Here is a 24,294-nt window from a genome sequence, read left to right as displayed (position 1 = left end):
GTTTCTACTGGTAGAAACTGACTAAATACCAGTCAATAATTATAAGAAAACAAATCAATTAGGCAGATCTCGCTAACCAAGCCTATGTAGACCAACGCCAAGAATGCGACTTTTTATGTCCAAAGCCAAAAGTCCATCAAACAGCCCTCCAACGTCAACAATTACAAACACATTGATTATTTCGGCACCCGCTTGCGTCGCTTGACAGGAGCCGTATTGTCCTCCCCCCACGCATCCTCGAACGTCGTCTTCTTGGGCCCGATCTGTCCCTCGTAGAAGTTCATCCGTCGCACGACCTCCATGGCCCCCGTGCCCAGCGACACCGTCTTGCCCATAATGATACACTCCGAGACACCCTCGATCATGTCGGCGCGACCGCCGCCGCCCGCGTCGAACAGGTGGTCGGCCGTCTTCTCGAACGACGCCAGCTGCAGCACTGAGTCGCGCATCTTCGACAGACCGAACCGCGTGATGCCGAGCACTTCGCCCTTGTAGGTCATGACATCGGCGAGCAGCTGCATGTGCCGCGGGTCGATGTCCATGTCTTTCATGACTTCGCTGATTTCTCGCACGATTGTTGACCGCGCAGCTTCGATGCCCAGAACTTCTTTCATCTCCATGATGTTGTTGGTTGTTGTGCGCAGCCCGTCGACGCCTAGTGTTGTCATGCATGGCTTGAGACCGTACCCTTCGACCAGGAGCGTGTTGTACGTTGAGGTCTCGTCTGTGCGGATGATCGCGCGGTACGCCTGCGGGTGGCCTAGCACTTGGATGTCGGGCAGCATGCGCTTGAGGTGCTTCAAGCGCAGGAAGGGATCCGCGCTGGTGGAGGCGATCTCCGTCTTGGACAGGTTGGACTTGCTGGACGGATCCAGGTCCATGTGGATGTGGATATGGGTGCGCGAGTGTCGGAACTTGAGATCGTCCGCCTTGAACCGCCGGTGGTTCTTGATCGCTGACAGGATGTTGTGGATCTTCAGCTCCAGCTGCAGGTCGTCGATCGTCTTCCAGTTGATCTTCACCGTGATGAATGCGTCCTTGCCGGTCCAGGTCTCGCGCACGTAATGGATGATGTCCCGCAGGTAGGTCTGCTCCACACGGCCCTTGACGATCCGCGCGGCGACGATGTTGGTGTTGTTGACGAGCTCGCATGCCACGACGGGTGTACTGATCTCTCGGGACGCGTTGATGATTTCCTTGATACGGGGTACACCCTGCGTGATACTCATACCGGCGACACCGGCGAAATGGAATGTCTTCAGTGTCATCTGCGTACCCGGTTCACCGATGGACTGCGCGCCGACGGCGCCGACGGCGTGGCCCGGCTCAACCTGTGCCCGCTTGTACTTCGTCAAACAAGCGGTGATGAACGCCCGAAGCGTCCGCTCGGTCAATTTGCCCGTGTGGTGCAGGCCCTTCTGGCTTCTCTCGTCGGTTTCACTGTTGTCACCGCCCCGCGAGATGAGTCTCTCGGCCTTTGTCGACACATATTCCAGAATGGATTCGAGGAAGTCCCGCGCACTCTCGTACTGGTCAATGCCGTGTTCGCTCCGGTCCATGTAGCCCAGCGACTCGCCCATCAGGTCCTTGCGTTGCAGTTTGGCACGCTCCTTAGACAGCATCTCCTCGCAGACATCCATGATCTGCGCAGGGAGCAGACTCGGCTCGTCGTTCTTGTACGTCGTCGACTCGCAATGGATGAAAGTCCGGTCAAAGTGCACCGGCTTGGCTTTGCCTTCCATATCTACCGGATCCAGCTTGTCGTCACCGTACTGGAACTGCACAATGCTGGACGACGAGTTTCGCACCGTGTCGTCGTACCGAGTCGACAGATCTTCCAGGGACTTCATCAGACGACGCGACATGTAGCCTGTCTCGGCTGTCTTGACGGCCGTATCGACCAGACCTTCACGACCAGACATGGCGTGGAAGATGAACTCGGGCGGCTCGAGACCCGAGAAGAAACTGTTCCGCACGAAACCCTTGGACGGCGGCTGGCGCGCGTTCTTCGGGAAATGGGGCAGCGTCCGGTCCTGGAAGCCGTCTTGCACACGCTGTCCGCCGATAATCTGCTGTCCGACCAGCGCAACCATCTGAGACACGTTGATGCTGGAACCCTTGGAACCGGACGTGGCCATGATCAGGGGCGAGTTGTATTTGCTCAGCTGCGCAATACACTCGTCACCGGCCTGTTGACGGACTTTACTGAGAATACCGGACAGCTGGTTCTCCATGGTCTGCAGTTCGTCGCAGCCCGGATACTTTTCCAGTGTACCGGCCTTGTACTTGGCAATGACCTCGTCACACTGGGCGTAGGCCGTCTCGACCAGGTCATTCTTCGAGCGCAACAGCTTCTCACTGGGATAGACATCGGTGATGCCGATGGAGAAACCCATGTTCGTGAACCAACGCGCGGACAGCCTCGACAGGCGGTTCATGCCCTCCGCGGCTGCCGGCGGGCCGAAATCACGCAGCATAATGTAGAACACATTATCCTTCTTACCCGAACCCACGGTCGACTTGTCCATCACGCCGCACATGACCTCCGAGTTGCGGACCACGAGCCAGGCGTCGTTGGGATCCAGGTCCTTCGGGCGGCCGTCTTTGGGTGCCTTGAACTGACGGCACGCAGCGTCCAAGTTGACCATCACGGGGTCGTCGTTGTTCGGACGCATGAGAATGTTGAACACTTGCTTTCCGGTCCAGAGCATCTGCGGCTTGAGCACGGATGGCGGGGGCAGATCAAACCGGGTTTCGGGGCCGAGCATGTACAAGCACAGCTGGGTGAAGTCCCGCCTGTTGAAAAAGTTGTCCTTGCCACTGAGAATGAACGCAGCACTGATGAAATCCTGAATGGCCGAAATGATAGGTTCTCCGTTCTTGGGGGTGGCCAAGTTGTTCTTGACGCCCATCAGCTCCATGGCTTCGGCGCGGGCTTCTTCCGTCTGGGGCACGTGCAAATTCATCTCGTCTCCGTCGAAATCGGCGTTGTACGGGTTACAGGCACATTCGTTGAGTCGGAACGTCCGATGCGGACGGACCTTGGCGAAATGGGAGAGGATACTGAGCTTGTGGAGGGAGGGCTGCCGGTTGAACAGCACGATGTCGCCATCCTCAATGTGCCGCTCGACGACGTCTCCTTCCTGCAGCTGGTCGGCGATCATCTTGAGATTACCGTACTTGAGGAAATTCTTGAACGTCGATCCTTTCTTCACGAGATAGTTCGCGCCGGGCCATTTCTTGGTCCCGTTGCGCACCCGCTCCCGTAGTTTCTCCTTGTTGTAGCGTGTGACGACCTCGGGGTAGGTCATGTTCTTGGCCACCAGCACTGGCACGGCAACCTCATCCACCCGCAAGTTGGGATCGGGCGAAATGACCGTTCGACCCGAAAAGTCGACACGCTTGCCGGACAAGTTTCCACGGAATCGCCCTTGTTTACCCTTTAACCGCTGCACGAATCCACGAATGGGCTTCCCAAGATCCGCTTTGTTGAGACCCGGAACATCGCTGTTAATGTAGACGGCAATCTGCAGCTGCATGTAATCCCAGCATTCCATGATCGTCTGGACCGGCGCTCCCTTCAGCAGGGCATTCTTGAGGTTGATGTTACTCTGGACGATGTCACCCAGCTTGGCCGTCAAGTCGTCCTCCGTCGATGCCGCATCCTGACCCACAGAAGGCCGGATACAGACCGGCGGGGCGGGGATATACTGCCAGAGGAACATCTCCGGTCGGGCCTCTGTCGGGTTCAGTCCCAGCAGCTCGCAATCGGTGTCGGTGATCTTTTTGAACAAATTGAGCACCCGCAGCGCATTCATATCATCCGAAGCCTTCTTGTAGTGTTTCTCCACCTCGGGGTTGGAAGTCCGGGCCTCTTCGAACGACCGATCGAACACAATCTTGCTGGGCGGCGGGATCTTCTTGACGGAGGTCGACGCGTTGAACGCGCGGAATTTATCGTGGGCGATCTTCAGGGCGCTCGTGCCGGCCTTCTTGACGACGCCGTTGATCGCCCCGCAACACTCACAGACGCGGGTTTTGCGGCACCGTTCGTTGATCCGTTTCGCGATCTGCATCCGCCGCAGATTATCCAGGCCCGGGCGTCGCATTTCCCGCAAAAACGCCCGTCGGTCGGCCTCGGGGAGGAGAATCCGGGAGCATTCCTTGCACACTTCCTGCAGGATGGTGATGACGCGCTTGAAGTATCCCACGTGGAAACTGGGCAATACCAGCTTCACATGGCCGAAGTGCCCGTTGCACACCTGGAGTGCACCACCGCAGGTTTGACATGCCCCCGACTTGCTTGATATACCCATGCGCGAATCCAGGGGACCGTGCGGCACCACCGCCCTGTCATGTTCGAGGTCGAAGAATTTCCGGTCCGAGACTTCCACGACACCTTGGCTCACAATGTCATCGTTGGACCTACGGAGGCGACGGTTAGTGTCTGTCTTCCACTCGTCCCGGCTCTGGAGTCCACGTACAAAACACCAAACTTCAACTGGCTGATCACTTTGGGAACACGGTCGATGACCTGGGCCTTGCCCAGGTCGACCTGCACACCTTCTTGAGGCTGCATTGCCGGGATCAAAGGTAGAGCATGGCACGGTATGACTCAGAAAGGCGATGCGACAGGAGAATCTCAAGTAGACAGATTGGTGTGGTCGACGCAGTCACAGCCTGGGACCTATCTCAAATAGCAAAGAGCAACAGACCAGAGCAGAAAGGAAGGGAAGAGAGATGTGGATGAAGAAAGATTGCGGCGGGGTCGGCGACGAACTTCGATTTTTTGCGCAAAAAGTCGCAGCTCCCGCCCCTCCGCCCCGCCGGCCAATCACAGAGGGCCCTGCATGCGGAATCTCCCGTCACGGCCAATGGAAATTGCAGAAATGTTACAAACGATCAGATCGAAAAGCTTGACATGATTGGGTGTGATGGATATTTGTATAGATATTTGTATTGAAAAATACACTGGACTGGCTGGATGAAGTGCCTGATGTAGTCCGCATATATGGTCGGGGATATACTACATCGCAAGTGAACTCAAAAACTCCATTATGATACACACATATTCACTATACACTATTTGGCCAAAAATGCCTGGAACGCCTTGTGCTCAATCACGACGTTCCCAACTGCCCGCAGTCTCTTTCGGCCTTCTTTCTGCTTCTCCAGCAGCTTCCGTCGTCGACTGACATCGGCCGCGTGCAACTTGGCCAGAACGTCCTTCCGGTAGGGCTTGATGGTCTCTCGCGCCACGATCTTGCGTCCCACGGCGGCCTGGATGACAACCTCAAAGAGCTGTCGGTCGACATGCTGCTTGAACTTGGTCACCCACTGCCGTCCCAACCGGTCGACCTGGCTGGTGTGGACGATGCGCGCGACCGCGTCGACGGGGGCCTTGTTGACCAGGAGCTGTAACTTGACGATGTTGCTGCGCCGCCACCCGGACTCCTCGTAGTCGAGCGAGGCATAACCCTTCGTGGAGCCTTTGAGCTTCCCGAAGAAGTCGTCGACCAGCTGCGCCATGGGGAGCTGGTACTTCAGGATCACCTGCGTCGAGGTGAAGTACTCCAGGCTCTCCTGCTCGCCGCGGTTCGCCTCGCACAGTTCAATCGCCTTGCCGAGATACTCTTCCGGGAAGGTGAGAGTCGCCAGAACGTAGGGTTCTTGTAGCTCGGCCACCTTGGCGCGCAGGTCGTCCTCCTCGGGGAAACGAGCGGGGCTGGTGATGACTTCCTCCTTGCCATCCTTCCAGAGGACCTTTACAGGCACCGAGGGCGGGGTGATGATGATGCTGGCTCCGTGCTCCTGACGCAGACGGTCTTCGAACACCGAGCAGTGCAGCGTCCCCAAGAATCCCAGTCGGAATCCGGCACCGAGAGCCTCGGAGGACTCCTTCTGCACGGTGATACTGCGGTCATTCAACATGAGGTGGGTGATGCTATCTTCCAGATGCTCAAAGTGGTCGGCGTCCACGGGATACGCGGCCACAAACACCATGGACTTGGGCTCCTCGAAGCCGGGAAGCGGCTCAACGAGCTTTTGCATCCCGACGTGCGTGTAGGTGTCACCGATCTTGGCCTCCTGACTCCGTTTCATTCCAGGGTTGAAGTAGATGTATCCAACCTGGCCCGCGCGGAGAACCGACTGGGGGGTCTCGTTGGGGTACATGATGCCCACCTCTCCCACGTAGTATTTAATGCCTGTGACGAAAGATATGATGTGGTTACCGGCTCGAATTTCGCCGTCGAATATGCGGACCAGACAGATCACGCCTTTGTACGGGTCGTACCACGAGTCGACCAGGAGCATTCGGAGAGGCTTGTCGAGGTAACCGACCGGGCTGTTAAAAATTGTCAGCTCACGAACAACGGCGCATTATTAATTCAACGTCAACATACGCAGGGATCTTTTCCACCACCGTGGGAAGCAACTGCTCGACGTTCAAGCCCGTCTTCGCTGAGACCATCACCGCGTTCTCCGTATCAAGCTCGAAGGAGGACCTCATCTGCTCGAGGGCCCGCTCCGGATCCGCTGAAGGTAGGTCGACTTTGTTGATGACCGGGATCAGTTCCAGATCCTGGGCGAAAGCGAGGTAAAAGTTCGCGACCGTCTGTGCCTGGACACCTTGGCTAGCATCGACCAGCAACAAGGCGCCCCCGCAACTGGCGTAACTGCGCGACACCTCCGCGCGGAAGTCCACATGCCCCGGCGTATCGACGAGATGCAGGAGGTAATCCTCCCCGTTGTGGTTGTATATCATAGAGCATGTCTGCGCCTTGACCGTAATTCCTCGTTCTCGTTCGACGTCTAACTTATCGAGGACCTGTTTGTTCGTGCCGGGTTGAATCGTACCCGTGAGTTCGAGGAGTCGGTCGGAAAGTGTACTTTTCCCATGGTCGACATGCGCCACGATACAGAAATTCCGGTATCTTTCGATAGGGATCTCCGCGATGCGGTGCTCCAGGTCAGAAAACGAGTGACTGCTCGAGGATTTGGAGGATTTGGAGGTTTTCGAGGCCCAATAAGCAGCGGAAGTGGTGAAAGGCCGGGCGTTGATACAGCCGGATGGCGCCTTAAAAAGGCTCGCAGCTGGGCGTTTGGGCGCTGCGCTCAGCCATCTGGCTAACTGCAAGCATCCTCGCATCTGGAGGTCTGCAATTGCATGGGAATCGGGGGTAATATAAGAGAATCTTCAACGAAAGCAGGCGCGTTGATTGAATCGGTTAGTGTCCATCCGGCAGTAAAATTGTTGCGGCGGAGAAAATGCCGGGCGGTGTGGGTGATTGCTGCAGCGACTATCGTGGTAAACAAAGCTCCCTCTTTCTTAGACACATTCTACATCTCCTCTATACAGTTCGAAATCCGTTTCTGATTCACACTCGGGTCATCATGTCTTCCGCGGCCAAAGACAAGTCCAAGGTGCACAAGCTGTCTCTCAAAGGTACGAGTATCGCTGTGGGCATGTATGATGATCGGCAAGCTCACTCCAGTAGGGTCGTCCAAGCTGGTGTCGGAATTCGTGAGTATACATGCACCTGTTTAAACACGACGGTCAGGCTAATTTATCAGTTTGAATACTCGATCAACTCGATTCTGTAAGGACTCAGTGGTGGCATACATGGGCTCTACTTACAAAGGTTAGCTTCCAGCGCGGAGTTTACCCGCCGGAGGACTTTACGACGTCAGTGCTATCTTGATCAACCCTTACTCGCAGAACGAAACTAATTTTGATCAGAGTCAAGAAATATGGCCTCAACATGCTTGGTTCGTCTCCAGCTTCCTTTCTATCCTACCCCGCTGACGGAACCAGTGTCCTCGGACGACCAGGTCAAGGCGTACATCAAGAAGATCATGTCCCAATTGAACAAATGGATGGCGGGGGGTAAAATCTCCAAACTGGTAGTGGTCATCACAAGCAAAGAAACCGGCGAGCACGTGGAACGATGGCAGTTTGATGTGGGTGTTCTTCCATGCAGGCCACTGCAGCAGCTGACCAGCCCAGGTCCAAATATTCGGAAAACACAGCAGGAGCAAATCGTCTCAAAAAAGCGGCGACAAAGAAAACGCGGGCCCAGAGTTAGTCTACTCCATCCCTTCATCTCTATGGTTCACTAACGGAAATGGGATCTAGCGACGCAGCCAAGACCGTACAAAAGACCGAAAAGGAAATCCAAGACGAAGTCCAGGCCATCTTCCGCCAGATCACCGCATCCGTCACCTTCCTACCTGTCCTCGACAGCGACTGCACATTCAACGTACTCGTCTACGCGGACGCCGACTCGGAGGTACCGATGGAATGGGGCGACAGCGATGCCAAGGAGATCAAGGACGCTGAGAAGGTGCAGCTGCGCAGCTTCAGCACGAATAACCACCGCGTGGAAACGCTAGTCAGCTACCGTCTTGCGGATTAGCTGCGGAATGGAAGGCTATACGGCGTTTGGATTGGGTGGTTCAGGATCTATGATTTCAGGTGTATCGACATTCACACATGCTACACAATTACAAATGACTCACGAATGAAATAAACCATCTCTATTCTCTTACAAAACCCATCCCTCTAAGACAGATCACGAACAAAACCACTCAAACCAAGGCAACATCTCCAACCTCCCAAACCACGAGCCCCCATCCCAACAAACCAACTCCTCCACGACCTTCTCCAACCCAACCCCAACAAACACTCCCCTTTCCATCCCACCCTCCCACCCCCTCTTCCTCCTCTTCGCAGCCAGCTCCCCCAAAACCCCATACGGATCGTCCCTCCAAAGCCCAATCCCGCTCTTCTCTTCCCCGGCAAGTAGCCCTTCTAGCGGGGCAATTTCCTCGGGGGGGTTGATCCCGATGACTTTCACCTTCGCGTCTAGTCTGCTATTATCCACACCAGTAGAAGTAAAAGAGGACAGCACCGGACGCAGCCCAAGAGCCGGAAAATGCCACTCCATGAACCTCCGCCGCTTGAACTCGTGCGTCACGACAGTGATCCGGCGGGGATAGACGCCAGTCACGAGTCGGAAGTGAAGGAGTGAGAAGAGCACGTTTTGGTAGGAGTCTACGGCGTGCGTTTCGGGGTGGATTTGTGAGGCGGAGACGTTGAATGAGAAGAGGTTGTTGTCGCTAGCTAGGTTCTGTTTGTGTGAGTGGTGGATTTGGTCCTTTGTATAGTAGATGTAGGAGGGAGGAGGTAGGCAGTAAGTAGGTAGATAATATCAGAGGGGCTATGCGCTGAAGGCAAATGATCATATATCTCGACAACATCCATAACAAGACCCGAGTGGTAAGAAAAGGCCAAACTTACGAAATATGACTCCCCCTCTGTCAACGCCGTTCGGTCTTTCTTCGTGGCGCCTCTAGATACAGTCAGTTTCGTTCCTGCCAAAATTATATCCATTTTCTCCTTCAACAATCCCAACAGAAGACCCAACCCAACCCAACCACTTCAACAGCCAGACATATATACACATATGTATCCCGATAGGTAAATAAATAAATAGAAAGAACTCACCCCGAGAAAACAAGAATCCCCCCAGGATCACCTTCCAACAACTCCAACCCAGCCTTGACATGCTGGGTATAAGTAGGCGTTTCGCCTTTCTGGAAGGGCTCTATTAACCTATTTGTACCGGTGGTCCCTTATATTAGCGTGTTGCTTTCTGCTGTTTGGTTTATCCTGTATGTCGAGGAATATAAACCAGCCTGTATGTATATCTATCTATATATAGAGTATGGAAAGTAAATGTTCGGTTTACACACCATTCCTCTTCAGAGGCACCATTTGTCGGTCCCCCGATGTATATTGCGTGGCAGCAAACTATTATCAGGTGTGTGCAATGGCTGAGGTCCATTTGCTGCGGTTGTTCTTATAGATGTAGTGTATGCTAGAACAACTTGTGTGAAGCACAGACTCGTTGGTGATGCTAGATATGTAGCAGTATTGATGATTGTAGGAAATAGATCCATGTCAATAAACACCTACTTGGGAACTGATCGCGTTTCAAGATATTACCTAATCAGCCTGTATCTGGAGCGTCGATGAAGTTCAACGTACATATTTAAGTACCTATGTTTTGTTTATTATATATACATCACAAAGACAGTTCATTTGGTAATATACTATGTTATTTAGTAAGTGGTCTTTAGAATCTCCTTGCCCCTTTCTCGACCGGCGCAACTTGGTTGGTAGTCAAAGTACTACTACTACTACTCATCTGTGATATGGTGTATGAAACATGTGTAGTATGAACATCATAGCCGCTACGCCAAAACGTTGATCAACGTTTGGTATTGGGCTTAACCTGACTTATATCCTAATAACTCATGCAAAAAGTGGACTAACAGTAGTAATAGTAGTAATAGAGGATAGTAATAAAAGAACCCAACAAAAAACAGACCAACAATCCAACGGTAGTAATAAAACAGGGATAGTGATAACTCCTGACCTAAACACGAGAAAAATAGACCAACAGACCTTGTAATAAGAATCAAAAAAAGAACAAAGTGATACCTCCCGCAGGGAGTTCATCACAATCGCTACACCCAAGAATTAACCAGCATTTGGTATAGGGCTTAACCTGACTAATATCCTAACAATTCTAAAAAAAAGGACAGACCAACAGTAGTAATAGTAGTAATAGTGATAATAGTAGTGATAGAGCGGATAGTGATAGAGGAACCCATCAAAAAAACAGACCAACAGATGAAAGTGACAACAGTAGTGATAAAAAAATAGTGATGACTCCCGCATTTAAAACAGACCAGAGTGATAACAGTAGTAATAAGAACCCAAACAAAGAACAAATCCATCAAACAGGAGAATCCCAAAAGTCAATGCACAATACTGGCTCGCCGGCACAGCAGAAACAGAACGCCGCAATACACTGCCATTGAAGAATATTCTAAGAAGGAAAAAAGGGTATCAGAGATGTATAAATAAAAGAACAAGGGATGCTAGATCAGGAAGGATCATGACGGTAGGTGCAATCGCTGCCTTTGCGGCATTTGCCAGACGCCCAGTACCGGCATGGAACCAACCCCACTTTCGGGTGTTGCTTGTTGGGCGGATTCGGCTTGTTCCGCTTGGAGTACCTCTCATCGTCCGTGCCATCAAAGGCCGTCTCACGCATCCGTTTGCGTTCGGGGTCCTCGTGCAAGCCGTGGGTTTGGTAAGAGTTGACTCCGTTCTGCTGGTTTTGACCAGTAAACTGAGAGATGATAGCGGCGAGATTGGGCGGAATGCTTGGCTGCTGTGGCGGAGGGACTTGCGGCTGCAGGGCTGGCTGCGCCTGCTGCTGGGCATTCATGATAGCAAACATCGCCTGCATATCAGGGGTAAATTGTGGCATCGGCATCACAGGGGCCGGCTGCTGTTGGGAGGCTTGCGGTGGTTGTTGTGACAGCATGCTCACCGTCCGCTCCAGATCCGACATTGCAGTCTGGGCGGGTTGGGGTGGCGGCGGTGGGGTGGATTGTTGCTGCTGTCCACCGAGCATTCGAAGCAAATTGGGGATGTCAATTGGGGCGCTTGGGGTGTTTGTCTGAGCAGGGATTGGCGGCTTGGGATGAACAATCGAGTAATACCGTTCAGAACGGGCCTTGATAACCATGTTAGATGCTGGAGGAAAGGGCGGGGGGACGGTCCAAAACAGAGATAAATGGAAGACATACCTTGATATGATCAGGGACTTCGCCAAAAGGAACGACTTCCACTGCAGGCTCATCATCACTGGGCAGTGGGGGCTCTTTAGGTGAGGGCGGCACATCCCCAGGTGCGTAAATCTCCATCAGTGTGTTGGCCTCCCGGTGTTCCTGAGCTTTGTTCTCCTGGCTGGTAGGCTGCTGAGTACCACCACGTTTGAAAAAGTTCCTGGCTTGATCCTCCAGTCCGATCCCGGTGTAATCAATTTCTATAGCAGTCAGTAAACATGCTTGCAAGACGCAAAAGGAAAAAGAAAAGAAGTAAGATAAAAGCAAGTCTTGAACACATACCGGACGGCTCAAAGTAGTCAAGCATATTCTCTTCACGAAGGCTGGCATCGTCGTCTTCGTCCAATTCAAGATCCCGGTGGAGCTTGAGCGCGCTGCCCTCACCCCTGAGGTCGCCCACATCTCGCGAGCGGTCGCCGGGCCCAAGCTCTTCCTCCGGATCGTGAGTGAAGAAACGAACCTCGGTGAGCTCGCTGTCTGACTTCCATGAGACACGCAATTTCCGTCGAGCCTCTTTACGCAGCCTCTGCTCGCGTTCTTCCTCCGTCTCAGGGGGTGTATCCTCGGCTGGCTCCTCCGGACTAGGGTCCTTGGGCTTGCTCAGGCCCGCCATAATATCACCCAGAGAGAAGGGTGGGGGACACGAGTTCGGAACTGCGCGGCGCTTTTTGTTGGGGCCAGCGTTTGTCTTGGCCGCAGCAGCCGCCGCTCTCTCTGCGTTCGACGTCCCTGGCCTCTTGGAAGCCGAGCTCAAAGTTCCAAACAGGTTGGTCACCTTGGGTGCCACGACCTGCGCTTTTTGGGTACGGGCGGCCGTTGGTGGTTTATCGGCTGGCCCAGCTTCTGGGCGCTTGGCAGGACCATTCGACGGGGCATTTGACGGGGCCCTAGGAACATTCTTGGCCTGGGAAGTAACCACCGTTCTCTTAGTCGCTGGTTGGCCGTCACTCTCGCTCTCCCGGGATTGTTTCGACCCCGCCTGCTCGGTCCCAGCAGGGGTGGCACTTTTGGTGGGAGACCCTGATTTGGTACTGGACTTGGCAGTCTCCTGCTTCTGCTCTGTGCGGGCGGCCGCATTGTCGAGTACTTTCTGTGCAAGTTCCTTCACAACAGGACTACCTTTCTTGACATAACGCGACAGTAACTTGGCAATATTGGTTTTGGAAAGAACATCTTCGTCCATCGTCACAAAGCGAGAGAGCAACTAAGGCGATGGTGAGCTCATGCCACAGCGGACTGGGGGAAATAGGGAGAGGGGCAAGCCAAGATTTACCTTGAGAATATTCACGGTCAAGGGACAGTTCATCTTCGAAGCCTGATGTTGGTCCAGGAGGAAAGAATAGAGGGAGGCCACGATCATAGGATGTTCACCCAATCTGTATTCCACGTTAGCGAGCTGGTCAGATCAGGGAGGGGAAGAAATGGAAACATACTTCTCGACAATAAGTGGATGACCCTTGTCTAGTGTCGTAGTGACGACGATGTCCATGTATCGCCGCTGGTTTTCCGCACTCTCCATCTCCAGCTGGGCCCCACAAAGGAGAGCATGGTTGCTCAGCACTTGCCCGGGCGATGAGGCCCGCTCCGCCCGTAGCTGCTCCGTACGTTTCAGGGCCTGCGTATCTGCCCGCAGCTTATCCCGGATCGACTTGACCAGTTCTTTGTATCCGTCGAGTGCGGATCTGACCTTGTCCGCCTCGGGCTGTCTATTCCGGGGGAACCACACAATTTGGAGGGTGTCATATTCCACACGAGACTCCGGTTGGGTCGGACGAGCCGAAGGGATCGGTGACGGCTCCTCAGGCTCTACAATTTCCAGGTCCGACTCGTCCGATTCATCGTCGGAGACAGAATCCTCTTCAACCTCTTCCTCGATGCTGGCTAATGGCGACGGTATGGCTGCGTTTCGCCTCTTGGGCTTACGGGGCTTCTTCTTCTTCCGGGCATCCAATAACCTCTTTGGCGGCGCGGGTGGCAGTCTAGGATGACCTATTTGTCACCGTTAGTAAAAGAATGCGAGCCATACGGGATTCGGGGCAAACATACCGTGCATGACCGACGGAGTGACACCCATGCTGGACGTCGCGGCGGGCGTTGGCTGATTATTGGCAGCCGGCGGTGGCTGATGGTTGGGAGCGGGCGTTGGCTGATGATTGGCAGCAGGAATTGGCCGATTATTGGCAGCCGGCACCACAAATTGCAGATCATTGCGAAAATAATCGAACGGTCTAACATGTCCCGTCAGCTCAGAAGCTCCATAGACGAAGCGGGAACAGAGGGATCATAACATACCTGGAGTCCTCCGGACGGTCGAAGTCGGAGGGGTTGACGTAAATGGAATGGTTATGAGAGTTATCCGCTAGCTGAGGAGTCCCAAAGAATAATGGGTTCATAGCAGATTGGTCCGAGACGCCCGAGACGCCCGGGAGGCCTCTCAGGCCCGCGAGGCCCGAGGCGCCCGGGATGCCCACGATGCCCGAGATGTCCGTTGCCGTGGACACCTCGCTAAGGTTGACTTGGCGGGGGGGGTTTCCGGAGCTCTCGTCCCCAAACCCTAGCGGGAGGGTGTATTCAGACATGGAATTCTGATGCCCCGCCGGCTGTGAGAAAGACATGGAGTGACCGGGCTGTAGTTGCTGCGCCGGGGGGGAATGTGACTGTGAATGTGTCGGTGGGAAGGTGTCGGGCACCGACAGATGCTGGCCGTGATAAAGACCAGATGACGAGAACTGCTGCTGGAACTGTGGGGCTTCCGGTGCGTTGAACGTCACGGGCGTATGGCCCTGGGAATACTGGGGCACCTGCCGATACTGTGCCGGCAGGCCAAACCCCTGGGGGGTAGATGGCATCAATGATGCTTGATGTAGCGGGTTTTGTTGCCAACCCTGGTGGCTTGGGGTCGAGTAAAGCCCATCTTGTGCGCTTGGTAACGGACTCCGCCGCGGCTGTGAAGGCTGCTGTTGCGGTTGTTGGCCATGAGGCTGGTTAAAGACAGCATGGTCCCAGCCGATACCCAAGGCCGGTTGCTGATGAGCTTGCTGATGATCTAGCTGATGGGCTTGCTGGTGATCTAGCTGATGAGATTGCTGATGAGCTTGCTGATGAGCTTGCTGACGAGCTTGCTGGTGATCTAGCTGATGAGCTTGCTGACGAGCTTGCTGTTGATCTAGCTGATGAACTTGCTGACGAGCTTGTTGATGAACTTGCTGATGAGCTTGCTGATGAGGTTGAAGAGGTGGTTGAGGTTGTTCAACCGGTACTTGAACAGGTAGTTCCGGTGAAATACCATGCTCTTCAGGGTTGCTAGTGATGAAGATCGGTTCTGGAGGATGCCAGAAGTCGAGTGAGTCGAGTGACAAGGTTGTCGGCCGTCGACCGATCGGCATATTCATGTTGGGTAACGAACGTATGTGATTATGAGAATCAGAATGGTTTTGCTGCATGGTGGTGGGAAAGAACGAAGGAGAGAGGGGGGGATGTCGTTGCCCTGGTATATCAAAACGAAGGACACCGCCTTCAAGTAAAAAGAAAAACCGGCAGAACGGCCTGACCGAGGCAGAAAGTCAAAGGCGGAGTGAACCGTGGGTCTCCTTATCGGTCTGCAGGTGCTGATTGGCCACTAAGCCCAGCGACCACTCAGGGTGTCTGGGCGGAATTAACAAATCAATTCCCGCTCCAGTCGTCTGGTCGACTTCACTTTTGTTTTAAGTTCTTGTTGATACAGAATTTTCAGTCTTCAAACTCACGGAAATTCCGGTCGAATAGAAAAATGGGGAGGTTGGGAGGTTGGGAGGATGCGAGGCAGCAATACCTCTGGGTGACACCTTAGGATACCTGGTAGGAATAGGTAATGGCAGACTCTCAACGAGGCCGATGGTGTTGGGCTTATTGCTGTTGGAGCTCTTAATCCATGTAGAGTCCACACACCATTTGCCTGGGATTTCTCGTTTCTCTTTGGTTCCTTCTGTCCTTGTTCCTGTTCCTGTTCCTGATTTTCGGGTCCGGGTGCCTTAGGCGGATATTTTTAGGAAGCCGGTCTGTTCTGCGATCCGGCTTAGGATGCAGTTGCGTCTGGAAGGTGATAGGGCTGCCCTTTAAGATAGACAGGGGCCACTCCAACGCTTGCACACGATCAACGACCACCTTAGGACCTTAGGATTAGAAATAGATGGCTGGTCAACTACCCGTTTTTCGAATACGCCGACCGGCCAACTACTCTGTAACAAGTAGACGTAAAATAGACTCAAGGAAACAAGGCAAAAACAACAGGAAATATAAGAAAAAAAAAAAAAAGGCAAAAGAGAAAAGGAAAGACAGGGAAAGAGTCTCTGTGACTCTTCTTTAGACTTTCTTCTTCTGTTTTTTTTTTTTCTCTTTCTTTCTGCTCCTTTCGGATGTTCCCTTCAATCTTGTTGTCGCCTTAGGTTCTTGATTCCTTTCTGTGCTCTCCCGCTTTTGTCCTATATCCCAGACAAATTTATTCTTCCTCGTCCCTGATCCCTCGCGCTGTAGTTCTTTTCTGATTCTTCTTCAGTTCTCTTGTTTCTTCAGTTGCTTCTTCTTCCTCCGCGTGTATCCCGTTTGCTTTATGTGTAAGAGAGCCTAGAGAAAATCCCGGCTGTGCTGCCTTTTCCGGACGTATCGTTGCTCCTAAGACAAACTTAAAGAACGATATTAACGAAAGGATGGTTTTTTCATACACAGAACCAAACTGAACCGCTGTACCACAGCATGATCATTCGCTTTACGAAAAGTATAGAGGGGGGTAGATGATGGAGATGGGGGAAGTTGGGAGGAGAAAGGGTGACTGATTCGATAGGGAACGAGGAGGGAATGAAAGGTCGTTAGGTTACCGAACGCGCCAGGCCAAGAGACGGGGGTCACGTGGACGGGGTGCTGGGGTTTGGAGTGTTTGTTTCGATGATAGTCATCCTGATAGATGCCAGGTGGAGCAGCGGGACTATCTACGAGAGACCTCCCTTTACGCTTCAGATTCAATTGTTCGTCTTCACCTACTGGTAGATTTGGGTTCAATATCTACCCTACACGCTTCTCCCTCTTTATTCCCGCCCTGTCATGAGTTTGAGCCACGCCCCGTAATTCTTATCCCACTCCAGAGGCGTGGTGCAGACTTCAGCCACCATGACGTCGCAATCCTTGTCTCTCCGCGACCGTCAGGTCGGTAGGTTCTGGTCCTTTCTGATGGTGGAATGATAGAACACGGATATGAGAATGGGACTGACAGTTGTCGCAGCCTCGATCCAGAAGATCCTGAATTTGAACCACGATACCATTCCCGCGGAGGACTCCCACGATGCCTCAGGCCAAGGCCTCGTCTCGCAGTCGACCCCGGTGCTGAACGAGGACGGCGATCCGATTTGGAAGATCTTGGTGTTTGATAACCTCGGTCGGGATGTCATCAGCAGTGTACTCCGTGTCAATGACCTGAGGTCCTGGGGGGTGACGATTCATCTGTACGTATCACTCCATCGTCTGATCTGTCGTATGCATGCCTAACGGCCCGCTCCAGGAACATCAACTCCACTCGCTATCCCATCCCCGATGTCCCTGTCTTATATCTCGTCGAGCCCAATGCCGAAAATGTCAAGTTCATCTCGGAAGACCTTTCCCGCGGCCTCTACTCCCCCGCCTATGTCAACTTTCTCTCGTCCGTGCCACGCCCCCTCCTGGAAGACTTTGCCTCGCAGGTCGCCACGTCGGGAGCGTCGCAACACATCGCGCAGGTTTATGATCAGTATTTGAATTTTATCGTCGCCGAACCCGACCTGTTCAGTCTGGGTCTAGGCAAGGATGCGTACTGGAAGATCAATAGCGCTCAGACCAGCGATGAGGATCTGGATGCCATCGTCGACAGGATCGTGAGCGGACTATTCAGCGTCAGCGTCACAATGGGTATGAACTTTCCCTCTTCTTCTTATTATTTCTTCTCCTTATTAACAACCACAGGTGCGATTCCCATCATTCGCTGTCCCAAAGGTGGAGCAGCAGAGTTGATCGCCACCAAATTGGATCGAAAACTCCGCGACCACATCCTAAACTCTAAAGACAACCTGTTTTCGACCAACAAGAAAGACGCTTCGGGCGTCCCCGCGGCGCGACCCGTCCTCATCATCGTGGATCGCAATGTGGACCTCGTCCCGATGCTGTCCCACTCGTGGACGTACCAGTCGCTGGTGCAGGATGTCCTCCAGATGCGTCTGAATCGCATCACGCTGGAGACCCCGGTGGATGACACGAACCCGGCGAAGGGCGTCACCAAGAAGTCATACGACCTCAACGCCAGTGATTTCTTCTGGAAGCGCAACGCGGGCGCGCCGTTCCCACAGGTGGCCGAAGAGATCGATGCGGAACTAACGCGATACAAGGAAGACGCCACCGAGGTGACGCGAAAGACCGGCGCTTCGTCGATTGAGGACCTTCAAAATGATACCAGCGCGTCAGCACAACACCTCAAAGCGGCGATCACCCTCCTCCCGGAACTGCGAGAACGCAAGGCGATCCTGGACATGCACATGAACATCGCGACAGCCCTCCTCAAGGGCATCAAGGATCGCCAGCTGGACAACTTCTTCGAGCTAGAGGAAAACATCACCAAGCAGACCAAGGCGCAGATCATGGAGCTAGTCAACGACACCTCCAAGGGCAACGACCCCACCGACAAGCTGCGCCTCTTCATCATCTGGTTCCTGAGCACGGAAACCGAGGTGTTGCGCGCAGACATGACGCAGTTCGAAGAGGCCCTAGCCCGCGCCGGCGTCGAAGACGTCAGCGCCCTCGCATACGTGCGCCAGGTGCGCGAACTCACCCGGATGACAATGATGACAACCGCCACGCCGCAACAGGGGCAGCAATCCCAATCATCAGACCTCTTCCGCGGTTTCTCCTCGCTCTCCAACCGCCTCACAGACCGCATCACCTCAGGCGCCTTAGGCGCCAACTTCGACTCGCTCATCTCGGGCGTGAAGAACTTCCTCCCAGTCAACAAAGACCTAACGCTGACCAAAATCACCGAGTCCATCATGGACCCCCAGTCCGCGTCCAGCTCTGCCATCGCCAAAACCGAAAACTACCTCTACTTCGACCCCCGCAGCGCCAATGCCCGCGGCGCCATCCCCGCCGCGTCTGCCTCGCGCAACACCCAGCCCACCAACCCCCTCGGCGGGCCCAGCCCGGGCCAAACCGCCAGCTTCGGCCAGCGCCGCCAGGCCTTCAACGAGGCGATCGTCTTCACCGTCGGCGGCGGCAGCATGGACGAGTACGGCAACCTGCAAGACTGGGCGCGTCAAACGGATGGATCCCCCGCCGACGGCAGCGTCGCACAGGGCGGTCGCGCCGCGGCGTCGCTGGGCCCTCGACGACGGGTGGTGTACGGTAGTACGGACGTGATGAACGCGCACGACTTCCTGATGGAGTCGCTGGCGAAATTGGGGAAGGAGACTTGAGTTTAGCTGTAAGGCTGTGTGATAGACTGGCTGTTTAATAGCAATAATGGATACATTGGAAATTCTTCTTCTTTCTTTTTTACTATTCCTTAATGTCCTTTTAATTAATGGATTTGGCAAGGATGCCTGGCTACTATACTACTGCTAATGTGTTTATACCTAGGAAGGTACGGGTATAACTAAAATGAAGAACGAAGAACGAAAGACGATAAAAGCAGAATTTACAAGAAGGAGCATGGTATCAGCATCGCAATGCAAAGCGCCATAATCAGGAAAGAATGGACGAGGAAAGGAGATGACATAGGGATGGTAGGCGACCTTGTCCTTGCCCAACTGTCTCTGTCCGTATGTTCAACGAGGGGGACATGCAGATCATTCTTCGAACGCACCACACAAAACGAAGATAAAACCCCTCAAAAGAGAGAGGGCGCAGGGGGAAAAAAGAAAAAAAAAGGAAAAACACAGAACAAGACAAAACAAAACAAAAGGAAAGGAAAGAAATCAAAAAAGAAAGAAGAAAGTAAGAAAAACAAGTTACACCCCAGCAGCCCCAGCCCTCCCCCCGCGATAACTCTCCTCGACAGAAATATCCCGCGCAACAGAAATCCCATACCCAACAGGCTCCTCGCCCGCCCGCCCGGAAGGAAAATCCTCATACTGTCCCGCATAGCACGTCGTATTTTGCTTTGAAGCGGCCGTCGCGGCTGTGGAGGCCGTGAACGACGACGAAAGCGATATGTCCTGCTTGGACTGCGCGGCGTGAGACCGTGATGCTGTCGCGTTGGGGGAGATGGAGAGGAGGTTCCAGAGGTTGCGGCGGGAGGAGTTGCTGTCGGTTGAGGAGCGGTGGTAGTCTAGGGCTACGCCCGCCCAGATGGAGGATAGGGGGAGGGAGAGGGTCACGAGGGTTAGGACGTTAGAGGCTAGTTCGGGGACGCCGACGAAGTATTGGAGAATGGAGAAGAGGGCTGTTTTTTCTTGATATCAGCACGAGGTGGTCGGGTTTATGGGGACAGGATTGAGGAAGGAGGAAAACACAAAGGAGGACGACGGGGAGAAAGGAGACCAACCTGGAATGACGAGCGTCTGACACCCCATGACGAAAATAGCTTTCATGGGACCAAACTCGCGCACACCGAGCGACTTGCGCATGCGGATGGCGACGCCCAGCTTGCCGATGAACACGCTGCAGAAGAAGCAGATGCTGACGGTGGTGACGATGTTGGTGGTGCTTTCCAGCCACTGGACGTGGTGGGCGGTGGATGCGTCGACGATTGCCTTGCAGTTTTCGATCATGAAGCCGAATCGGAACCCGACGGGGGTGAGCGCCACGGCAACAGATACGGCCAGGAGCAGATGGCGATATCTGCGGCGGACGGTGGCGCAGACGACCTGGGTCTGCAGGACGAGGGAGGTCTCGACGCAGGTGAGCAGGAGGGTGGCGAGCACGACGCCGAGGATGGACTCTGCGTAGGCGGAGGTCGGGACGCGCGAGAAGTCACCTGCGAAGTAGGGGTAGAAGTGGGCGAAGGGCGTGGTGAAGAAGACAGACTGGCAAAGGAGACGGCCGGCGTTGAGGAGCAGGGCGGCGGCGTTGAGGATGAAGACGCTGGAGGTGCGTTTCTCTGGTCTGGTGAGAAGCAGGAGGATGAGGAAGAGGACGAGCGAGGCGCCGAGCTGCGCGCCATAGTTGATGCTGATGCGGATGGCGTATTGCGCATACTCGTCCACCATGGGGACGGTGATGTTGATGGGGATGCCGTCTGCGGTGTATAGGGTGAAGGACTGGTTGAAGGGGTCGAAGGACATCTTCGTCTTTCTATCTGTCTTTCTGTCTCTGTCTTTCTCTGTTGGTTTAACTATCCAATCTAAGTATCTTGTATCAGGTGAGAATATCAGCAAGGTTGTAGTCCAAAGAGTGTAGCCAGACGAGAGATGAAGACGTAGAAGTACAAGGTTGCAGCAGGATGACCTCGAACCCTAACTCGAGTGACCCAGACAAAAGCGCCGCGGCAGTGCGACGCCCGAAACAGACAATAGCGAGGCTTTGAAAGAGTACGAGTGTAACAATCATAATGGCAACGTCTGTCGTAGACAATGACCCCGTAAACTGGTCTCTGTGGAGCTGCCACAAGAAATCCTGGTTGTTTGTCGTCTCTCTCCAAGACAAACAATGGAGATGAACAATATCAAGACGGGCAATCTCCTCAGCCACTTCCAACCAACATTTTACCCCCATTCACTGTTGGGTTGGTTTCAACTATATATAGGATCACTACTTACAATTCCGTTACTGCGACTACGGTTGTTTCATGCCAGAGCCACCAATTTGGTAGAATTGAATCGATAAATTTGATATAGGACCAGTATAGACCCAGCCACCCATGCACCAGTCAGACCTAACATCATTCCCAGGGGTGACCATTTACAAACATACAGTATATCCATGTCTAAAAGATTAATCTAAATAGCTGCAGTCCAGACCCGACTTGGAACAGACAAGCCTGCTATTCTGTCCAGCTGAGCTGAACGGGTTTCACGAACGGGTGTGAGAGGCTCTCCCAAATCTATTATATCCCATTCCCCGCGTTGAAGAAGGTGGTTCAGTGTAATTGAGTATGGGGTTTTCGAAAAATCAATTGTTTCATGGGGTGCGTGCTATAGACTATAGAAAGCAGGCCAGTGAGTCACTGGAATGGTTTCCAGACTGCGAGACAGCATTGGAGATCAGTCTGATTTCAAAGATAGCTGCAACCATCTAGACTGCTGTCTCTATAAATCGCTGCTATCATAAGCAAGCTATAAAGACACCCATCATTGATATAATCAAATGAAGAGCCGAGATGCCCAGTGTGACGCACAGGATGAAGTGTTTATATACATTCGTTAGGGTTAGATCCCACGGCAACTCCATATCTAAACAGCTGTGCTGGATATTGTACGTATATACTGTACAAATACATCTGAATATACCATCTATCTAACTGGTAACTGAATATACTATCTACTCTACTATCAAATCAGTCCAATAACAAAACAAGTCTTTATCAACCAAGGTGCATAGCTCAGGTTAATGAATGCAAGTTATGCCGGTCTGCTGAGTCAGCATGCGGGGGAAAGTCACGATGTCACCGAGATTCCTCAACTTCTCCATCTCGCTACTTGTCCCACTTGGCTCCGTCGTCATGGCTGCTGTGCCCCAGAGGACCCTGAATTGGCTGTACAGTGTGCTCATTAGGGTATTTTCTCTTGCGGTTCTTTGATCGTATCTCGCTGACCACTCCAGGACCACTACGATCCCCGCCAGACCTATCAAGACCCCAATCGCACCTACTATGATGTCGCCAACGTCCTGGCTCAGTATCCTTCCCTGTCTCCTCGCACCGACGTCTACAGTAAGTTTCGTCATATATCTGTCTAGATAGGCAGGAATTGATCATCGTCAGCCTTCGAGTCCGGTTTCTCCGCCCTCCTGCTCCAGCTTTCCGGCACGGTACCCGTGACGTTTCGCGGCACCATCTACAAGTTCCCCATATCGCTATGGGTCCCCAGTACCTACCCTCACGAGCCCCCGATCGTCTACGTGACTCCGACTCAGGATATGGTCGTCCGTGTCGGTCAGCATGTGACACTTGAAGGACGGGTCTATCACCACTACTTGGCGCACTGGGCAGACGCTTGGGAGGTTAGTCGCTCGCCATGTATACGCGTCTAAAGCTAACGAACACACAACCAGAGGTCCTCCCTGTCCGACCTGGTCTCCATCCTCCGCGAGGTCTTTGCAAAGGAACCTCCAGTCAAATACAAACAGCCGATGATGCCTCAAAGACCACCGGAGCACGCACAGACACCACCCCCTCGACCTCCGCTACCCGCCGAACTGGGGCCATCCACTCGCTCGCCGCCGCAGAGCGCTCCCTCTCCGCACATAACGGGCCAGGTACCACCGCCGCCCCCACCGAAACCAGGACAGGTGTCTGCTGGGCAGCCATCCCACGGGCAGCAGAGCGCAGCTCCGCCGGTGCCTCCCCTTCCACCCAAGGAGGGCGGCCCGCGATCGTCCTTCCACCCTCATGCAGCTGCCCCCAACCCAGAGCCTACACTGCAGTATGCGCCGCAGAATGGCGCACCAGAAGTACTGGGAAGACCCTACCATGCGCCGCAGTACCATGCAGCCCAGCCGGCAGGATATCCTCCCCAGCCACCGCCCCATCCGTCCATGCGCACACCCACCGCCCAGCTCCCTCCCCAAGCCCCCCCACACCCATATCCGCCGCAAGGTCCAACGCATCCAACGACCCAACCGCCAGGCTGGCATGCGCCGGCCTCTTTCCAGCCAGCGCAGGCATCGCCCCACCCAATGGCTCACCAGCCCCCTCCGCGGCCCAAGGCAGAGACCCCCGACCTCCTCACGTCCCCCTTCGAGGTGGAGCTCCCCACCATCACGCCCTCGGGCCCAGCACCACCCATCCCACCCAATCCCGAAAAGGACGCCCTCCTCCAAGCGGTTTCGAAGACCCTCGCCGAAACCCTGCAGGCCAACGTCACGCAGTCCGAATCCGCCGCGCACTCCCTCCTCTCCCAGTCCCAGTCCCTCCACGCCGCCCTCGCCACCCTCCAAACCGAAGCCTCCTCCCTCAACGCCCTCAACTCCACCCTCGAATCCAACACCTCCATCCTCCAACAGTCCCTCCACCGCGCCGACGCCGTCATCGCCGACGCCCAGTCCCGCATCCCATCCTCCGCCTCCGCCTCCGACCCCCACCCCCCAGGCCTCCCCCCCATCGACGACGTCCTCGTCGCCCCAACAGTCGTCGGCAAACAGCTCTACGACCTCGTCGCCGAAGAGCGCGGCATCCACCAGGCCATCTACGCGCTGCAGTCCGCGCTCGTCAAGGGCGTCATCTCCGTGGAGACGTGGTCGCGGCACACGCGTGGGCTCTCCCGCGAGGCGTTCCTCAAGCGGGCGCTTATCCGGAAGATTGCGGACGGGATGGGCTTGGATGTTGATGGTTGATGGTTAGATTTTGGATAGTATACCCTCGTTAATAGTACTCTGTTCTCTCTCTCTCTCTCTCTCTTTACACTTATATGTATATATTATATAATATCAAATATATATATA

The 24,294-nt window shown here is 54.0% G+C and overlaps 8 protein-coding genes across 8 annotated transcripts; 3 read left to right on the top strand and 5 right to left on the bottom strand.

Moving 5' to 3' along the window:
• Positions 1-61: 61 nt before the first annotated feature.
• Positions 62-4,741, bottom strand: BDW47DRAFT_111453 (DNA-directed RNA polymerase III core subunit RPO31). Its single transcript, XM_024813956.1, has 2 exons — positions 4,485-4,741; positions 62-4,425 (listed from the first exon to the last, which is right to left on the bottom strand). The coding sequence occupies exons 1-2, from the start codon at positions 4,577-4,579 to the stop codon at positions 177-179; spliced, it is 4,344 nt and encodes a 1,447-aa protein (XP_024668805.1). The 5' UTR covers positions 4,580-4,741; the 3' UTR covers positions 62-176.
• Positions 4,742-4,987: 246 nt separating this feature from the next.
• BDW47DRAFT_71077 (GTPase GUF1) lies at positions 4,988-7,186 on the bottom strand. The gene is made up of 2 exons (XM_024819669.1): positions 6,405-7,186; positions 4,988-6,346 (listed from the first exon to the last, which is right to left on the bottom strand). Exons 1-2 carry the CDS (start codon positions 7,148-7,150, stop codon positions 5,083-5,085), a joined length of 2,010 nt encoding a protein of 669 aa, XP_024668804.1. The 5' UTR covers positions 7,151-7,186; the 3' UTR covers positions 4,988-5,082.
• Positions 7,187-7,377: 191 nt separating this feature from the next.
• BDW47DRAFT_111451 (spindle checkpoint protein MAD2) lies at positions 7,378-8,611 on the top strand. The gene is made up of 8 exons (XM_024813955.1): positions 7,378-7,447; positions 7,500-7,525; positions 7,576-7,601; positions 7,649-7,687; positions 7,742-7,770; positions 7,817-7,962; positions 8,009-8,082; positions 8,138-8,611. Exons 1-8 carry the CDS (start codon positions 7,396-7,398, stop codon positions 8,415-8,417), a joined length of 672 nt encoding a protein of 223 aa, XP_024668803.1. The 5' UTR covers positions 7,378-7,395; the 3' UTR covers positions 8,418-8,611.
• A 2,344-nt stretch (positions 8,612-10,955) lies between these two features.
• BDW47DRAFT_120038 (uncharacterized protein) lies at positions 10,956-14,555 on the bottom strand (the record flags this gene model as incomplete). Its single annotated transcript, XM_024815435.1, has 7 exons — positions 10,956-11,594; positions 11,668-11,906; positions 11,989-12,910; positions 12,980-13,082; positions 13,140-13,695; positions 13,753-13,934; positions 13,999-14,555. 7 exons carry the CDS (start codon positions 14,553-14,555, stop codon positions 10,956-10,958), a joined length of 3,198 nt encoding a protein of 1,065 aa, XP_024668802.1.
• Positions 14,556-14,776: 221 nt separating this feature from the next.
• On the bottom strand, positions 14,777-14,995 carry BDW47DRAFT_128702 (uncharacterized protein; the record flags this gene model as incomplete). The annotated part of the gene is made up of 2 exons (XM_024816893.1): positions 14,777-14,836; positions 14,894-14,995. 2 exons carry the CDS (start codon positions 14,993-14,995, stop codon positions 14,777-14,779), a joined length of 162 nt encoding a protein of 53 aa, XP_024668801.1.
• A 1,712-nt stretch (positions 14,996-16,707) lies between these two features.
• sly1 (syntaxin-binding protein) lies at positions 16,708-19,497 on the top strand. Its single transcript, XM_024819667.1, has 4 exons — positions 16,708-16,888; positions 16,961-17,180; positions 17,237-17,619; positions 17,674-19,497. Exons 1-4 carry the CDS (start codon positions 16,849-16,851, stop codon positions 19,167-19,169), a joined length of 2,139 nt encoding a protein of 712 aa, XP_024668800.1. The 5' UTR covers positions 16,708-16,848; the 3' UTR covers positions 19,170-19,497.
• Positions 19,498-19,703: 206 nt separating this feature from the next.
• On the bottom strand, positions 19,704-20,978 carry preB (alpha-factor pheromone receptor STE2; the record flags this gene model as incomplete). Its single annotated transcript, XM_024817990.1, has 2 exons — positions 19,704-20,137; positions 20,240-20,978. 2 exons carry the CDS (start codon positions 20,976-20,978, stop codon positions 19,704-19,706), a joined length of 1,173 nt encoding a protein of 390 aa, XP_024668799.1.
• Positions 20,979-22,354: 1,376 nt separating this feature from the next.
• Positions 22,355-24,186, top strand: BDW47DRAFT_134003 (putative endosomal sorting complex protein TSG101; the record flags this gene model as incomplete). The annotated part of the gene is made up of 4 exons (XM_024817989.1): positions 22,355-22,408; positions 22,456-22,564; positions 22,616-22,854; positions 22,906-24,186. The coding sequence occupies 4 exons, from the start codon at positions 22,355-22,357 to the stop codon at positions 24,184-24,186; spliced, it is 1,683 nt and encodes a 560-aa protein (XP_024668798.1).
• Positions 24,187-24,294: the final 108 nt, after the last annotated feature.

The sequence above is a fragment of the Aspergillus candidus genome, assembly GCF_002847045.1.
Source record: "Aspergillus candidus strain CBS 102.13 unplaced genomic scaffold BDW47scaffold_56, whole genome shotgun sequence".
NCBI lineage: Eukaryota > Fungi > Ascomycota > Eurotiomycetes > Eurotiales > Aspergillaceae > Aspergillus > Aspergillus candidus.
Note: the sequence above shows the minus strand (reverse complement) of the source record. Positions and strands in the feature narration are given on the sequence as shown.

Bases quoted from the DNA above. Each gene is read 5' to 3' on its own strand.
- BDW47DRAFT_111451 (XM_024813955.1), top strand. From the start codon at position 7,396: ATGTCTTCCGCGGCCAAAGACAAGTCCAAGGTGCACAAGCTGTCTCTC. The intron at 7,526-7,575 runs GTGAGTATACAT...CTAATTTATCAG, and splicing joins CCAAGCTGGTGTCGGAATTC to TTTGAATACTCGATCAACTC. The intron at 7,963-8,008 runs GTGGGTGTTCTT...TGACCAGCCCAG, and splicing joins TGGAACGATGGCAGTTTGAT to GTCCAAATATTCGGAAAACA.
- sly1 (XM_024819667.1), top strand. From the start codon at position 16,849: ATGACGTCGCAATCCTTGTCTCTCCGCGACCGTCAGGTCG. The intron at 16,889-16,960 runs GTAGGTTCTGGT...CAGTTGTCGCAG, and splicing joins TCTCCGCGACCGTCAGGTCG to CCTCGATCCAGAAGATCCTG. The intron at 17,620-17,673 runs GTATGAACTTTC...TAACAACCACAG, and splicing joins CAGCGTCAGCGTCACAATGG to GTGCGATTCCCATCATTCGC.
- BDW47DRAFT_71077 (XM_024819669.1), bottom strand. From the start codon at position 7,150: ATGCGAGGATGCTTGCAGTTAGCCAGATGGCTGAGCGCAGCGCCCAAA. The intron at 6,347-6,404 runs GTATGTTGACGT...AATTTTTAACAG, and splicing joins GTGGTGGAAAAGATCCCTGC to CCCGGTCGGTTACCTCGACA.
- BDW47DRAFT_111453 (XM_024813956.1), bottom strand. From the start codon at position 4,579: ATGCAGCCTCAAGAAGGTGTGCAGGTCGACCTGGGCAAGGCCCAGGTC. The intron at 4,426-4,484 runs GTACGTGGACTC...TCGCCTCCGTAG, and splicing joins CAGTTGAAGTTTGGTGTTTT to GTCCAACGATGACATTGTGA.